General features: G+C 51.0%; 3 protein-coding genes across 5 annotated transcripts; 1 reads left to right on the forward strand and 2 right to left on the reverse strand.

Annotated features, from left to right (window-relative positions):
* Positions 1 to 310: 310 nt before the first annotated feature.
* CIAO2B (cytosolic iron-sulfur assembly component 2B) lies at positions 311 to 2,236 on the reverse strand. The gene is made up of 5 exons (XM_006072083.4): positions 2,029 to 2,236; positions 1,783 to 1,862; positions 1,402 to 1,527; positions 918 to 963; positions 311 to 521 (listed from the first exon to the last, which is right to left on the reverse strand). Exons 1-5 carry the CDS (start codon positions 2,198 to 2,200, stop codon positions 424 to 426), a joined length of 522 nt encoding a protein of 173 aa, XP_006072145.2. The 5' UTR covers positions 2,201 to 2,236; the 3' UTR covers positions 311 to 423.
* Positions 2,237 to 3,322: 1,086 nt separating this feature from the next.
* On the forward strand, positions 3,323 to 15,234 carry CES2 (carboxylesterase 2). 3 transcript variants are annotated; one of them, XM_025268801.3, is made up of 12 exons: positions 3,323 to 3,546; positions 8,831 to 9,035; positions 9,984 to 10,119; positions 10,765 to 10,898; positions 10,984 to 11,242; positions 11,692 to 11,790; positions 12,096 to 12,236; positions 12,352 to 12,432; positions 12,668 to 12,812; positions 13,246 to 13,371; positions 14,300 to 14,372; positions 14,789 to 15,234. In XM_025268801.3, the coding sequence occupies exons 1-12, from the start codon at positions 3,381 to 3,383 to the stop codon at positions 14,973 to 14,975; spliced, it is 1,752 nt and encodes a 583-aa protein (XP_025124586.3). In that variant the 5' UTR covers positions 3,323 to 3,380; the 3' UTR covers positions 14,976 to 15,234. The 3 variants fall into 3 exon arrangements, with proteins under 3 accessions (XP_025124586.3, XP_006072144.3, XP_044787959.2); XM_006072082.4 differs by having other exon boundaries at positions 3,327 to 3,507; XM_044932024.2 differs by having other exon boundaries at positions 3,328 to 3,542.
* LOC102391946 (40S ribosomal protein S29-like) lies at positions 8,100 to 8,279 on the reverse strand. The gene has a single exon (XM_006072081.3). The coding sequence runs from the start codon at positions 8,268 to 8,270 to the stop codon at positions 8,100 to 8,102; it is 171 nt and encodes a 56-aa protein (XP_006072143.1). The 5' UTR covers positions 8,271 to 8,279.
* Positions 15,235 to 15,706: the final 472 nt, after the last annotated feature.

Genomic DNA, 15,706 nt, shown 5'->3' on the forward strand with positions numbered 1-15,706 from the left:
TAGAAGTGAAGGGTCATATGTCTGCAGTTTACTGTCAGGCATATTTATATTCTCCACACATATAAATAAAGCCAGTGTTGTAACACATTAAGAACTGTTAAATCTAGGTGGTGGGTATACAAGACTGTGTGCTACCTTCTTCTTTCAATTTTTTGGCATACTTGCAACTTTTCCCAATCAAATCATTGGGAGAAATTTTTAAAATGAACCAATCCTCCTTGACTCATCCTGTATAGGCACTCACTACCACCTCCATCCCAAATCGAGAGTGACCCCACAGAGATGAAAGACTCTCAGGCACCCTGGGAAATGAATATAAATTAAGGGTTTATTACAAAATGCAAAATGTTAGTTTCTTATTGTCAATGATTCAAGAAAACAAGGCCATGAGCCCTGCATGGGGCTGGGAGCAAAAATCCAGGCTCAAGACCGGGCTGACAGACACTGGTTCACAACCTCAAGCAGGTGGGTGTTCTCTAGGGCAGCTGCCACCCGCTCTTTATCTGCAAGCTGCTTGTTCACTAGGTGGAAAGAAGAGAGTGGTGAAATATATCTAACCCCCCCAACCCCCAACAAAGCCCTCCTGTCACCTTCCCAGGATTCCAAGTCTTGATCTGGCTACCCCAACCATCTGAGCCCACACTTTCCCCACCTTCTTGTGACCCCTTCCCACCTGGCCACTCTCGTCTGCCTGCTACACTATAAAGCCTGGCACACCCTGGTCCTATATACTTAGAAGAGAGAGAAGGCAGGGGTGAAAGAACATGGTAAACACAGGAGACTCAAGTCAGGCCAACTTTGCTTTAGGCTGCCACCTAAAGCATCCGCCTAGTGCCATACCCCCAATCTTGCCCTAGAAACCATCATGGCAAGGGGGAAGCCTCGGGGCTAATGCTTCAATACCTGCCCACACTTACCTGCATGTTCTGAGGCATGGGTCCCTGGTGTAATGTGCACATCCATCTGGGAGGGAGAGAGGTGGGCCTGAGCACCCACACACCTGTCTACCCCCTTCTCCCCACTCACCCCCTCCAGTTGATCCTACTTCCTAATTATTCTTTTGGACTCTGGCCTTCCAAATCCACTCACTGCCAGTCCATCACTACCCAAATGTCTGGCCAATGGCTACCGACTTAAAGACCTGCCTGCACCCTCCACCCCTGCTCCAAACTTATCTGTGGCTCCCTACTGCCCAAACTGCCACACTCCTCACTACTTTTCTGCACTTTCCAGTGTGGGTCTTTATTCTTGTCCTATCCAGTTGCAAAGTCTCCTCCCAATTTCATCTCTGCTAGCCAGGTTCCTTTCAGATCTCTCTGATGTCCAGACTCATGCTCCCATATCCTCCTCAGTGACAAACACTCACAGCTGCCCCACCCCCAGGACTAAGTTCAAACTCACCTTGAAACGCTGGGGAAGGGATCGCAGAAGCTTGACTTTGATGGACAGGCCAATAAGGGTGGCCATACTGCAGTGTGGAATGGTGGGTGTGAAGGCCACAGCCACTGTGCTCTCGGGGTCGCTCACCTAGTTGGGGAGAGGGATGTTAGGAGTCCTGACCCGTTCAGTCCTGAGCCCCTCTTTTTAGTCTGTTGCTTCAAACAAGTCGTCTAACAAGTATGGGCCTCAGTTTCCTCATCCATAAAATGGGTGTGCAAATGTTCCAAAGAGCCACTGAGGGAGGAGTCCGTGTCCTGAAAGCACACCAGCCCCTTGGTGCACAGCTGAGCTATTCTGACTCTCCCGAACAAGTCGCTACCCCGGATGCTGGGAGTGACTCACCTGAACCCGGACTTGCTCTACTACGTTCAATTCTTCTAGCGTCAGGGGATGCTCCGGGTCATTGATGGAGCGAATCAAATGTGCCAAGTGAAGGAAAGAGAACTCAGCGCCTTTGCCCACTGAGAACCCTCCGCCGGAATGCCCGGCCCTAATACAGCTCCACCGACTACACAACGTCACTTCATCCCCCGCATCCCATGCCCCCGAAAATCGCCCCCCACCCCCGAGCCCGGCAGAGGCGGATATCGAAGATCTCGCGCGCGTCGATGCTGTCTGGAACCTGCTCGTCCTCCTCGCCCGCGGTCACTGGCCGGTCCCCAGAGCGCTCGTAGATGAGGGGGTTAGCGTTCTCCAGGAGACTGCCCCCCATCCCGCCGCCGCCCACCATCGCGGAACCGCAGCCGGCGACCGTAGGCATGCACTTCCTCTCCTACGGCGCACTTCCGGGGAACGGGAAGGGGGCGTGGCGTGGTGACGGGGTAACGCGAGGGACACGCGGCGCTGCCCGTACTCCACCTGGGGTATGGGTGGGACGGTGGCCGCTGTGAGCTCTCCACCCGGACCCGGGAATATACCGAGAGCCTCCAACAACGGCACCGAGAAGGGAGTACATGTGCGAGCCGGGAGGGTGCTGGGCACCGCAGGATAAGGCTGGAGCACTGAAGATCCGAATGAGATCGAGCCAGGCATCATTTCCCCCGAGAAACCTGCCCCTTAGGCTGGGCAGTTGCCTAGACTTGCCTGTCTGCCCTGGCACCGCTCACTGCGTTTCGGAACTTCCTGGACACGCACCTGCAGCTCCATCTGCACCTGGGGCCCGAGAGTGCTCTCCCAGTCTCCAGCACGCGGACCAGCAGACGTTCTTTAAATGTTTGTCCAATGTATAAATAACTGACCTCGATTTTGGAAAGAGCTGGGGACAGGGAAAGACCCGGGATGAGGTTGAGGGTGTCCTTAAGATGAGTGCCACGATCAAGTGTGCCTTTCAAAAGGGGTACCTTTGCTGAGTAGGGCGGGGGGCTCAAGGAGACCCTCAGACCAGAAACAATAAGGGGATGAAGGTGAACCCAGGAAATCGATCCCTGAAAACAAGGAGGAGTTTTTGGAATGACTGACAGTCACGTTTTCCTGCCTTTACTCGAGCGGTTCCTTTCCCTCTGAACGAAAGTCGTTTTGATATCTCTTGTCTGTGGGAATTCTGATTGTGCCCCTCCTCAAGGAAACGCTCCCGGTTTCCCCAATTACAGCTTATTGCTCCCTCTCCGCGCTCCTCGCACCCGTTCCCCCCGCCCCCGCCCTACATTTGTCGAGCCTGTGACTGTAGGGACACTGAACGCAAGTTTGGGGAGAGGGGTCTTGGTATTGCGGAGGAACTGCGGAAGCCTCAATGCCTCTTCGAAGGAAGCCCAAGGGGACCCAGACAGAAGGGAAGCGGTTGTGCTAGCCCCTGCCTGCCACTGGTCTTAACCCATTTAGTCCCGCTCTCCTGCCAAACCCACTTTTGCTCCTGCCTACGCCCTGCCCAGTCCAAACTCCAGATCTGGGCGAGGCACTGACTGGTCGAATCCTGGCTGGACCGGTCCTCGCGCAGCCTCTTAATGAAAAGCCGTGTGCCCGCCGGTAGTGCAGAAAAGACCTCTGAGCTCACGATGAAGTCGGACGGGCCTCGCTTGCGTCTGAGGGCCGTGGCCTTCGGGTTCTTGCTTCTCCTCGTCCCGGGCCAGGGTGAGGCTCCCGCGCAGGGCGACATAGGGACCGGGGTAGGTAGGACTTGGCCAAATTCTGCAGAAGCTGTGGGGATGGGGGTGGGGGTGGGAGAGCGGGTACTGGCGTCGGGGAGGTGGGAGCCGCTGGAGCGCTACAGTACCAGAACCGTGAGCCCACGCATCTCTGCGTCCCCAGAGGCGAGAAAAAGTCTGGCCTGCCCCAGGTCTAGTTACGCTGAGGGGCAAACGGGCTCTAGGGTGTGAGACGCAGCCGGGCGGGGTGGGAAGTTATTTGGAACATTTCCCTTCAAGTGTTCGTGCTGGAGCTTGAGCTGATCGGTGATAGCATCAACAATAATAATACCTTCCTGCCACCGTTTGGCTCTGAGCGTTGCAACCTTGGCCAGAGGGACGTTCTGACAGCCTCTGAATCTCTCTCCACGGAGTTGTAGGCAAGGTTACTGGCTCAGGCTACAGAGGCCCCCATCCCCAGCAGCTACATCTAGCAGAAGAGACTGCACCATCCTCTTCACCCCATGCACCCACCCGAGATGAGGGTATGCCTTAGCCTTCAGGGCAAAGGTTATAACTCTTTGTGCCAACCCTTATCAGTAGCTTTTACTGATAAGTAGCTTAGGCTTTGTGGGCACAGTACCCGGGCACAGCCCCAGCTCCTGTACCTGCTCTTGAACCCTATGATCATGTAATTTAGAGGTTCTCTGCCTGTGACACTTGACTATCTTGTCCCCTCCCAGTCCAATCTGCCCAGGAAGGGTCCACTCATGGACTCCCCCGTGGCCCACCCCACTGGGCTTCCACCCTTACCCCTTGCTGACCAGACTCTAGGAGGTCCCCGGAATCTTCCAGCACCACAATCTGCTAAGCTTGGCTGAGGCCTCTTTTTAAAAATGTTGCTGTGTTGGATTGGACCCACTTTTAGAGCAGAAGAATTGATAAGTACAGGTGATGGGTCTGTCCCTCTCCTGTTCTACCAAGTCCTAGCTTTTCGACAGGGACCATCTAGATCTCCAGGGCTTTCCACACAGGAGTTCACCCAAGAATGGGTGTGTGCATGCATCCTTGGTTTTCACCTAAATGGTCACCCATTGCCTCCCTTTCTGGTCCCTGGCTTTTCCACTTCTTGACCCCAGGAGTGACCTCCACACCCCATCGTGGTAGAACTTCTTCATAGTGTTTAATGAAAGGCCTTCTCTTCAAGAAGTAAGCATCCTCAATGTAACCAGCCTCTGATCAGGAACATTTTAGCAGGTTTTGTCCTTTGCTATAACGAACAACCAGCATTAGAGGCTGGTGGAGGCAGTGAATCACATAGATAGACATTTCATCCCACCGGGAACTAGAGAGCAGCATGTTCCTTGGGAGAATGGTGGGCCTTCTGACTTGAAAAGGCATTGCTCAATTGCCCTCTATGGAGTGTGAGAATAGCTGCTGACTCTGGCCTCACCCACACTATGTGTCATCAAGCATGTTAATCCGTGTAAATCTAATAGGTATAGGGTAGTACAGTCACGTGAGGCTGTTTTTTGTTTTCTTTCTTTAAAAAAAAAAAATGAACACTTTTTATTATGAAACCAGGCTCAGATCTGCCAAATTCTGCAGACAGAACCTGAGCATGCAGGAAGAAAGGTGCCAAGGAGCTGGGAACCAGTGGAGATAGCACCAGAGGAATTGGGAGCCTGATTGGATACCTCCCTGCACCCTGAGGCACAGAGAGGGTCAGGACTGCCTGAGGTCACATAGCACTGCAGGGCTTCCCATCTGAGGTAGGGAGAGTAATATAGCAGACTTAGTATGCCTTCAACAGTTATCAAGACCTGGGCAACTTAGTTTTGTTTGGATTATCGCCTCTCCTTTGCACTATTATTTGAAGCAAATCCCAGACATCACATCACTTGTAAATTTTTTTAATCATGTCCTACTAAAAGAAAAGGTGTATATCTCTCATAATTTCTTAATGTAATCAAACATCTAGTCAAACATTGTTTTTTCGTGTTATCTCATGATATTTATGACATTTTTTAAAACCATGATTTATATAAGGTTCATACTTTAAGAACTGGTAGCTGTGCTTCTTTTTTTAATAGCAAATTTGAGATATAATTCACATAGCATTTAATATGGTTTGTAGGGACTTCCCTGGTGGCCAGTGACTAAGACTCCGTGATCCCAATGCAGGGAGCACATGTTTGATCCCTGGTCAGGGAACTAGGGACTTCCCTGGTAGCTCATCTGGTGAAGAATCTGCCTGCAATGCAGGAGACCCTGGTTTGATTCCTGGGTCAAGAAATTCCCCAGGAGCAGGGATAGACTACCCAATCCAGTATGTTTGGGCTTCCCTCGTGGCTCAGATGGTAAAGAATCTGCCCTCAATGAGGGAGACCTGGGTTCGATCCTTGGGTTGGGAAGATCCCCTGAGGGAGAGCATGGCAACAGACTCTGTATTCTTGCCTGGAGAATCCCCATGGATAAAGGAACCTGGCGGGCTACGGTCCATGGGGTCGCAAAGTGTTGGACACAACTGAGCAACTAAGCACAGCACAGCACGGGGAACTAAATCCCACATGCCATAACTAAAAAAGATCCCATGTGCCACAACTAAGACCCAGCACAGCCAAAGAAATAAAATAAACACATATTTTAATATGGTTTTTAGTATATTTATGGAGTTTACCACATTGATTTCCCTTTGCCCCAACATTTTGTCTCTATGAATATTCCAATTGTGATTTTGTATAAATTGAATCATCCAATATGTGGTCCTTTAGAACTGGCTTTTTTCACTTAGCATATTTTCAAGGTTCATCTGTGTTGTAGAATGTTTGGTAATTCTTTTTATTGCTGAATAATATATTCTATTGTGTAGATATGGTACATTTTATCAATCCATTTATCAGTTGATGGACATTTGGATTCTTTCCACTTTTTGGCTATTATAAATAATCCTACTATGAACATCCATACCCAAGTTTTTGTGTGGACATGTTTTCAATTCTCTTGAGTTTATACCTAGGAGTGGAATTGCTGGGTCATTTGGTAACTCTATGTTTAACTTTTTGAAGAACTACAGGATGTTTTCCAAAGCACTTGCACCATTTTCCTTTCCCACTGGCAATGTATGAAGGTTCCAGTTTTTCCACATCCTTTCCAACATTTATTATTACCTGTCTTTTTGAAGTATTTCATGAAGCTCAATCTTCAGATTCCTTCTCTGCCTCGCTTCTGTTTTCCTTGTGATTTTGTTGTTGTGTTGAAGAAATTAGTTTATTCTGGAGAGGATCCCAGAGTTGGGATTTGGGTTATTTTTGTTTGTTTTCTTGAAGTATAGTTGATTTATAATGTTAAGTTAGTTTCAGGCGTACAGTAAAGTGGTTCAGTGATAAACATATTCATATTTTTTTCCCTTATAGATTATTCTGAGATATTGAGTAGAGTTCCCTGTGCTGTATAAGGGCTCTAGGCCCTTGTTGGTTATTTTATATATAGTAGTGTGTATATTGGAGAAGGCAATGGCAACCCACTCCAGTGCTCTTGCCTGGAAAATCCCATGGACGGAGGAGCCTGGAAGGCTGCAGTCCATGGGGTCGCTGAGGGTCGGACACGACTGAGAGACTTCACTTTCACTTTTCGCTTTCATGCATTAGAGGAGGAAATGGCAACTCACTCCAGTGTTCTTGCCTGGAGAATCCCAGGGACGGCGGGGCCTGGTGGGCTGCCGTCTATGGGGTCGCACAGAGTCGGACACGACTGAAGCAACTTAGCAGCAGTAGCAGTGTGTATATTGGAGAAGGAAATGGCAACCCACTCCAGTGTTCTTGCCTGGAGAATCCCATGGACGGAGAAGCCTGGTAGGCTGCAGTCCATGGGTTGCACAGAGTCGGACACAACTGAAGCGAATTAGCAGCAGCAGCAGCAGCATAGTGTATATGTTAATCCCAAACTCCTAATTTATCCCTCCCCCCTTTTTCCTTTTGGTAACCATAAATTTGTTTTCTGTGTCCATGAATCTGTTTCTGTTTTGTTCATTTGTATCATTTTTTAAATTCCACATATAACAGAGTTTGGATTTTGCTGATATGGTGTCTTTTAACTGTTTCTCTGCCCCCTGGGTGCCTGTAAATTTGTATTTATATTCTAGAGTCTCGATCAAATTCAGATTTTACATTTTGCTTTGTTTTGTTTAGGGTCAAGACTGCTTCATATGTGGTACAATGGACTTCCAATAGAAAACATACAATGTCTGATTGTCTTGCTTTCTGTGACAAAATAAGTTGCTGACATCACATTCAGATTTCAGTATGCGTTTCTCTTAGCATGATTGAGACAAATATCTCCTCATTTGTGTAAGACCTATTTATTGGTATTCCTCATTCTATCTGAACACGCACTTTCACCATTTCATGTTCTTTTGCCAAATGTACGTTGCTGTCATCTTTCTTATTTATAGAATTTTTTATCTATTAGGAATTTCAGCTCCCCAACTGTTAGGTGACTTTCTTTCTTTTTTTAAATTTTTAAACTTTTATTTTCAAAGAACTAGTATTGTTTCTGCATAAGGTAGATGTGCTGGACGATCCATTTAAGCAAGTCCAGTTAGTCCAACTTAACGAAGCTGATGTCGTTCGCATACTGGTGGAAACGCTGGCGGCACATTTTGAGGCCGTATTTTTGGATCAGACCATGGTGGTTTGAGCAGACCCAGCAAGAGCGAGAACTCTGGCCGAATTTTCTCTGATGGATCCAATAGAGCTGCTGGTGACCCATGTTGCTTTCTTGGCTGCAATGAGGCAAAGGTGTTAGGTGACTCTTAATCTCTTCCTGGTTGCCAGATCCCTTTAGCAGGGCGGGCTGTGCTTTCTAATGTTCTAGACACAGCTGCCCTTTCCTCTGTAGTTCTCCTCATAACATCACTCTTTATTTGGGGAATACTTTATGTCATTCTTGCCACCTGGAGTGTGAGATCCTTAAGGACAAGAATCTTGTCTGTCTGATTCCTACAGTTCTCCTGCTGCTCCTAGACCTGCACACAGTAAGTGGAAGGGACACTCTCACCCCCATCAAACTCATATGGCTATTTGAGGCTCCTGGGGCTAAACCATGATGCCAAGCCCCAGAGAGGTACACTGAGCCTGATGGAAAAGGCTGGAGCAGTAAAGGCAGTGGGGGCAGGGCAGAATTACAGGCAGGGAATCTGTAAAGCAAGTATTGGTAGATCAGTGTCCCTTGAGCTGAGCTGAGGACAGGAAGGAGGTGAAAACATCAACAGTCTGGGAAGGCAGCTGAATGGGGAGACCCAACCCTGATGTCCATCTCTGTGCCCACAGGCCAGGACTCTACCCGCCCTGTCCGGACCACACACACAGGGAAGGTACAGGGGAGCCTTGTCTACGTGAAGAATGCTGATGTGGGGGTCCACACCTTCTTGGGAATTCCCTTTGCCAAGCCACCTGTAGGGCCTCTGCGATTTGCACCCCCGGAGCCCCCAGAATCTTGGAGTGGTGTAAAGGATGGGACTTCCCAGCCAGCCAAGTAAGCAGGAGGTCCGGGAACTTTAGACCCTGGTATAGAGGGTACTCTTGAGCTCTGGGCCAGGTTGCAGTTGTTATTTCATCTAAGCCACAGCCAGTTTTCCTTCTGAGTTTGATGGATATTTGAATGCATTTTTCCGATAAGCATGCTGAAGCTTGAAAGAGCAAAGTAACTTTCCCAGACTGAGGGCTTAGCACTCAAAAGAGCATTAGATCTACATGCTGAAGGGACAAGCAGAGACATGTAACTCCCTAAGTTTTAATCATACCAAGTGATCTCTGACACCAGAGAAAGTGGTTCTGGAAGAGGTTTGACCCTTGTAGGAGCTCCTGATTCTAGCAGCTCATACTGTAGATTCCCAAGGAGTGGCAGACCTGAGTCTTCACAGTCACTGTGCCAACCAACAGGGCCAGGTGCCACAACTGCAACCTGGCCCAGAGCTCAAGGCATTGACCAAGGAATGTGTGAATGTTCTTGCAGCTGGAAACTTTGAGGGAGAGATGAGGTTTTCTGAGAGATTGACTTGAGGTTTTTAAAGGACATTGCACTGCTCTTCTCTTGAGAAATTAAGCCATTCATTGTGGCACCACATGTGTACGGGCTACTCTCCTGTCCCAGGTCTGTGTGAGTACAGGGATATGGTGGTGAATGTCAACACAGGCAACCAACAGTTCTCATAGAGGCCCTCAAGAGTCAAGATTTCTCAGCCTCAGGAGGATAGTATCCAAGGCCCTCATAAACTTGAGGCTTCCCTGGAAGACGGGGCTCCATCCCAGCTTTCCCAGAGTCTGTGGACTGTAACCTGGTGCAAAGGTCCTTTAGGGAGGGATCACATGTAAGTGGGGCATCAGAGAAAGTTGGACCAAGTAGCTGGGAGTAAATCGGGGCCCAGAATCTGGTTACAGCTACTGCACAGCCCCAGGACTAACTGCCTGCCACGGCCACCAGGTGTCCCCAGGACCCCAATGGCATGAAAAGAATGGAACTATGGAATGTGACCCTGCCTTCTACCTCCATGTCTGAAGATTGTCTGTACCTCAACATCCACACACCTGCCCATTCCCATGAGGGCTCCAATCTGCCTGTGAGTGCCAGGACATAACTGGGTGAGGGGTGGGAGGACGTTTCTTCTGCAAGAAGATTGAAAAGGACAAGATCAGCTTGAGCCCCACTGCACGTGGACCCTGTTCAGACACTGAGTCCTTCTTACCCAGCATGGATGGCTGACCCTTCGGCACAGGGTCACAAAACCCTGGCTGCTCTCAGAGGTCAGAAACTGTGTCCCTAGGAGGGACCCTGGACTCACCCAACCAACTCATACCCAGGACCCAGTCAGGTACCGTGCCTAAGGCCTGCACTTTGAGGTGGCCAGAGACCCCAGTCTTGGATTATCCATTGGGCCAGTGAGAATGGAGTGCTCTTTTAATTAATGTGCATGCATGTAAGGTGATCAGAGAAACACCCCTTTTCTTTCCACCTCAGAGGGTTCTGGGGGAAATGGGGCCAGGCTCTGGTAAGTGGGACAGGCCTTACACGTGGGAGGCGGGCTTTCCTGATAGAACGTGGGTCACCTTCAGTCCAGGTAATGAAGACACTACTGTGTCTTGCTAGAGTTCTGTCCATGTGGTTAGGTGAGCAGAGTCAAAGTGGTGGTTAGTTTAGGTAGCAGCCCTGGTGGGGTTTAGGGCCAGGTGGGAGCCACAGGGTAACTATACCTCGGATTGCCCAGGTGATGGTGTGGATCCATGGTGGCGGGCTTGTCCTGGGCATGGCATCCATGTATGACGGCTCTGCGCTGGCAGCCTTTGGAGACGTGGTGGTGGTCGTTATCCAGTACCGCCTGGGTTTGCTGGGCTTCTTCAAGTGAGTCTGGGGCTGGGCTGGGCTGGGCAACGTGGACTGATGGAGCTAGGACAGTCCCATGACCCTCATCCTTGCCACCTCTCAGCACTGGAGACAAGCACGCAACTGGTAACTGGGGCTACCTGGATCAAGTGGCCGCACTGCGCTGGGTCCAGCAGAATATCGCCTACTTTGGAGGCGACCCTGGCCGTGTCACAATTTTTGGCGAGTCTGCGGGTGGCATAAGCGTTTCTTTGCATGTCATATCCCCCATGTCCCAAGGACTCTTCCATGGCGCCATCATGGAGAGTGGCGTGGCCCTGCTGCCTGGCTTCACCATCAACTCATCTGACAAGGTCACCAAAGTGAGTGCCCTCACCTGTGGAAAGCCCAGACCTGCTCCCTGCATCTCTTAGCGCTCAGCCCATTATGCTGTCTGTTAAGTGGAGATAACAGGGACTCCCCTGCCATCAGAGGACCTTGGGAACAGCCACCTACCTGGGGATTGTTCAGGGGTCAGAATTCACAGGACTCTGTCAGCTCAGAGGCTGAATGTGTTCCATGGCCCACAGAACCTCTGCCCTGGGACCCCCATCAGAGGCAGGACCATCTAGGAAAGTGGGATGGCACCCATCCCCCCACCCCAGCTGAGTCCTCTGAGCAACAGGGAGGTTGGGACAATTTCAACCCTGTAGAAATCCATTCACAATACTCTGTGAGATTTGGGGGTACACCTGCCTGCACCTGGGGCATTAGGCATACCTCTCTCCCCTACCTGGAAGGATGAGCCGACCACTGCCTGATCTCTTCACAGGTGGTAGCCAACCTGTCTGCCTGTGGCCAGATTGACTCAGAGGCCCTGGTGGACTGCCTGCGGCACAAGAATGAAGAGGAGGTTCTGGCCATCAACAAGGTTTGGCTGAATGGATGTGGCTTTGAAGGGAGGGGCAATCAGGTGTGCGGCAGGCAAGCCTGGGTACCCTTCACTGTCCCGGGCAAGTTTTTCTAGCTCCACACTGTGGTGTCCTTATAGCCCTCTTACAGGAGCCTCCTGTAAGCCTCCCTTACAGGAGATGAGGTGCGAATTGAGACCAGGCCATGGTGAGGCAGATGTAAGACCTCTGGGGTGGGTGTGAGCATCCTGGGATGAACCAGGAAGGGGTGCATGATGTCTGTGGCATCAGAAAGTGTCTGCGACCTGACCTTGAGTATCCTTAGCTCATCAAGATCATCCCCGGCGTGGTGGATGGGATCTTCCTGCCCAAGCACCCCCTGGAGCTGCTGGCCTCTGACGACTTTCAACCTGTCCCCAGCATCATTGGTGTCAACAATGATGAGTACGGTTGGATCATCCCCTTGGTGAGGCCCACTCCCAAGCCTCCAGGTGCCTGGGAGCCCATCCAATGGGAAGTCCTCAGGGCTTCATAGTTCTGGGCCCATCCTATTTCCAACTTGAGTCTCTCCCACCACCCAGACCATGAACGATTCTGACACCAGGAGGGAAATAAGCAGAGAGTCCGTGAGGCATGCCTTGCAGGAATTGTCAACAATGATGGTGAGGTTCTTGTGGACCTGCCCTCATGGGGAGGGGTTCCTTTCCTATCCCAAGGCACGGGGAACCCATCACCCAGATATCCTGTCTATGCAATACCTGCCCCCACCTCCACCAGAGCTTGGCCCCTGTCCTCAGTTCCCAATCCCAACCCAGAATCCATCTCCCACCTCTGCCCCTGCTGCCTCCCAGCCCCTGCCAGCCTGCCTAACCTGACTCCCTCATCCACCTGGGGCAGACTATGCCTCCTGAGTTTGGTGAGCTGTTGATGGAGGAGTACATAGAGGACAGTGAAGACCACCAAACCCTCCAAAACCAGTTCCATGAGATGATGGGGGACTACATTTTTGTGATCCCTGCACTCCAAGTAGCAATGTTTCATCGTGAGTACATCTGTAACTAAGGCCAGAGTGGCAGGGGGGCAGCTTGGAGCTGCAGGTGTCAGGGGAGGTCTACCAGTGTCCAGGTCCCCACCCATATGTATTTATTGGGCCCCAGGTGCCAGGCACTTGAGATCCTTCATCTCGGTGAATCCTCATGGCTAGTCTAAGAGACAGACATTTATCCCATTTTACAGAGGAGGAAAAGAGTTCAGTGACCTTCAGTGACTTGCCCAAGACCACACCCTAGGAAGTTCCAAGGCCACGATTTGAACCCAGGCCCTTCCCACTGCCATTGCTCCAGCCTGGGACTCCCTCACCCCATTGTCCAGATTCCAACCAGCTTTGGACCTAGCTATGTCATCACCATGGATCATGCAGGAAGGCTCCCAGTGAGGGGCCGCCATGTCATGGCCCATCTGCCCTACCTCCCCAGGTTCCCATGCCCCTGTCTACTTCTATGAGTTCCAACATCAGTCCAGCTTCTTCAAGGATATCAGGCCAAGCTATGTGAGGGCAGACCATGGAGATGAGGTTCGCTTCCTCTTCAGGAATGAGCAAAGTGAGTCATCCTGGGTGGGGCTCCTTGTTCCCAGGACGTGGGATGCTCCCTGAGACCCTGGGTGAGGGCAATCATGAGAAAACTAAGGCTCTGAGAGAGGACGGGATCAGGTGTCCAAGATCTGACAACTGGAAAGACTGAGCTCCAGGGACTTCCCTGATGGTTCAGTGGTTAAGACTCTACACTCCCGATGCAGGGGGCACAGGTTCAATCCCTGGCTGGGAAACTACAGTCCCGCATGCTGCAGGTACAAAAAAGAAAAGGAAATTTTAAAAAAGAAGAAGAAGAAAAGGAAAGGAAAAAAAAAAAAACTGAGCTTGGAGTCCAGGACGCTTCAGACCAGAACCCACACTCCATCTCTCCCCACCCTGATCTTAGGTGTCTGGCATGGGTGCAGAGAACATATTTCAAAGGCATCTCTCTCTCTCTCTCTCTTTTTTTTTCCCTTCTTCCCTACCCTCTTTTTCCTATTTATTTATTTATTTTTTAAAATCACTCAGTCATGTCCAACTCTTTGTGACCCCACGGACTATGCAGTCCATGGAATTCTCCAGGCCAGAATACTGGAGTGGGTAGCTGTTCCCTTCTCCAGGGGATCTTCCCAACCCCAGGTATTGAATCCAGGTCTCCCTCATTGCAGGTGAATTCTTTACCAGCTGAGCCACCAGGGAAGCCCTCCTATTTATTTTTTAAATCTCTTCCAGTGTCAGAAGAAGAGAGCCTTCTAGGTCAGGGTTGAACCCAGTGTCGGGTCAGCCAGAGGCTGGGATGAATATATGGGGCTTGGGCAAGGACAGGGCCTGGGGAGCGGGAACAGCTGAAGGCTGGGGATGACAGGGCAGAGCCTGGGATGGTGGGGAGATGGGGGAATGACCCATGTGCCGGACTGAACTGCCCTGACCTGGACCCTTGTCTTCTTGCTCTGTAGTCCGATTCACGGAGGAGGAGGAGCTGCTGAGCAGGAAGATGATCAAGTATTGGGCCAACTTTGCTCGAAATCAGTGAGATGTCACACCCCTACTTTAACCCCATGGTGGGGAGGGCAGGGCCTGGAACCCATTTGGGGCTCCCCTCGTCTGTCTATGGTGACTCATGAGCGTATGTGTCCTTCATTGCATGGCCCCCTCCCCAGCTCCAAGATCCTCTTGGACACTTTTTCCGTCTCTGGGTGACCTGGATGGTGGGGGGGGTGGGCGGCGGTGACAGCGCTGTTACCTACAGAGCCTCCCTCTGTCAGGAAGGAGCAAAGGCTGCCCTGCCTGTAGAACTGATGCTCTAGTGGGAGGTGGTTTCTTTCTTTCCTACTTCTAGAAACCTCCCCTCTCATTCCCCAAGCCCTGTTTGGTTGCCTTGCCTGACCTGTCAGGGTGCTTGGATCTGAGCTTGGTAGGACTCAGAGTGACCCTCATGTCTACAGGAACCCCAATGGTGAGGGTCTGCCCCACTGGCCGATGTTCGACCAGGAGGACCAATACATGCAGCTGAACACGCAGCCTGCAGTGGGCCGGGCCCTGAAGGCCCACAGGCTCCAGTTCTGGATGAAGACCCTACCCCAGAAGACACAGGAGCTAATGGAGACCAAGGAGAAGCACACAGAACTATAGCTCCCTGCATCTGGGGTTGGGGGGTTGGGGGCTTGAGTATAGGTGGGGCTCTGCCAGATGTGCCCACACATGCCCAGTGAGGAGCCAGCAGCTTTTTCCTTCAGTCACACAGCCATTCATTCATTCATTCTTCTACCCATCTATCCATCCAGCAAACCTTGAAGAACCGACTGCCTGATGTTCGCAAGCCTGCCACGGGTCCCCTCTTCTCAGACACAGTCAATAAACCTTCCCAGGAAGCTGCATGAGCAAACACTAATGGAAGTTTACTTTCTTTAGCACTCCACTGGACCCTGAGCCCCGTCTTCCCTTCCTTACTTCCACTGCCTCCCCAGCCTCTCTCTCCTCTACCTCTGAAGGAAGGTGCTTGGGGAACCTTGCACACCTGGCTCTCAGCAAGGCCCCCATGCTCTCCGTCTGTAAATGGCCAATCAGAAACCTGGACACCAGGATCCTGGGAGAGCAGGATCTCAGCCCCGCCCTCCACCCAAGCTACCCACTACTCAGAATGTCGATGTCCCTATCCCCACCCATTGTCTTCCTAGACTAAGTGCCATCTGTTGTTGACCTTTAAACAAACTTCTCTTTCACTTAGTGTCCCACAGAGGTGATTGACCCTGTTTTTTGTAGGAAGCAGAATTGGGCTTGTCCATGGGCTGCTGGAGCCTGGGCCAGCTGCACAGTGGCCAGGAGAAGTGGGCGGGTTCTTCAGTCACTGTCTCCTGAAGCCT

The sequence above is a fragment of the Bubalus bubalis genome, chromosome 18, assembly GCF_019923935.1.
Source record: "Bubalus bubalis isolate 160015118507 breed Murrah chromosome 18, NDDB_SH_1, whole genome shotgun sequence".
Taxonomy (NCBI): domain Eukaryota; kingdom Metazoa; phylum Chordata; class Mammalia; order Artiodactyla; family Bovidae; genus Bubalus; species Bubalus bubalis.

Excerpts from the sequence above, each read along its gene's own strand:
- CES2 (XM_025268801.3), top strand. The coding sequence starts at position 3,381 with ATGAAAAGCCGTGTGCCCGCCGGTAGTGCAGAAAAGACCTCTGAGCTC. Across the intron at positions 12,237-12,351 it reads ACGGTTGGATCATCCCCTTG|ACCATGAACGATTCTGACAC; the intron begins GTGAGGCCCACT and ends CCCACCACCCAG. Across the intron at positions 12,433-12,667 it reads AGGAATTGTCAACAATGATG|ACTATGCCTCCTGAGTTTGG; the intron begins GTGAGGTTCTTG and ends CACCTGGGGCAG.
- LOC102391946 (XM_006072081.3), bottom strand. The coding sequence starts at position 8,270 with ATGGGTCACCAGCAGCTCTATTGGATCCATCAGAGAAAATTCGGCCAG.
- CIAO2B (XM_006072083.4), bottom strand. The coding sequence starts at position 2,200 with ATGCCTACGGTCGCCGGCTGCGGTTCCGCGATGGTGGGCGGCGGCGGG. Across the intron at positions 1,528-1,782 it reads TAGAGCAAGTCCGGGTTCAG|GTGAGCGACCCCGAGAGCAC; the intron begins GTGAGTCACTCC and ends CTCCCCAACTAG. Across the intron at positions 522-917 it reads CCATGCCTCAGAACATGCAG|TGAACAAGCAGCTTGCAGAT; the intron begins GTAAGTGTGGGC and ends CTTTCCACCTAG.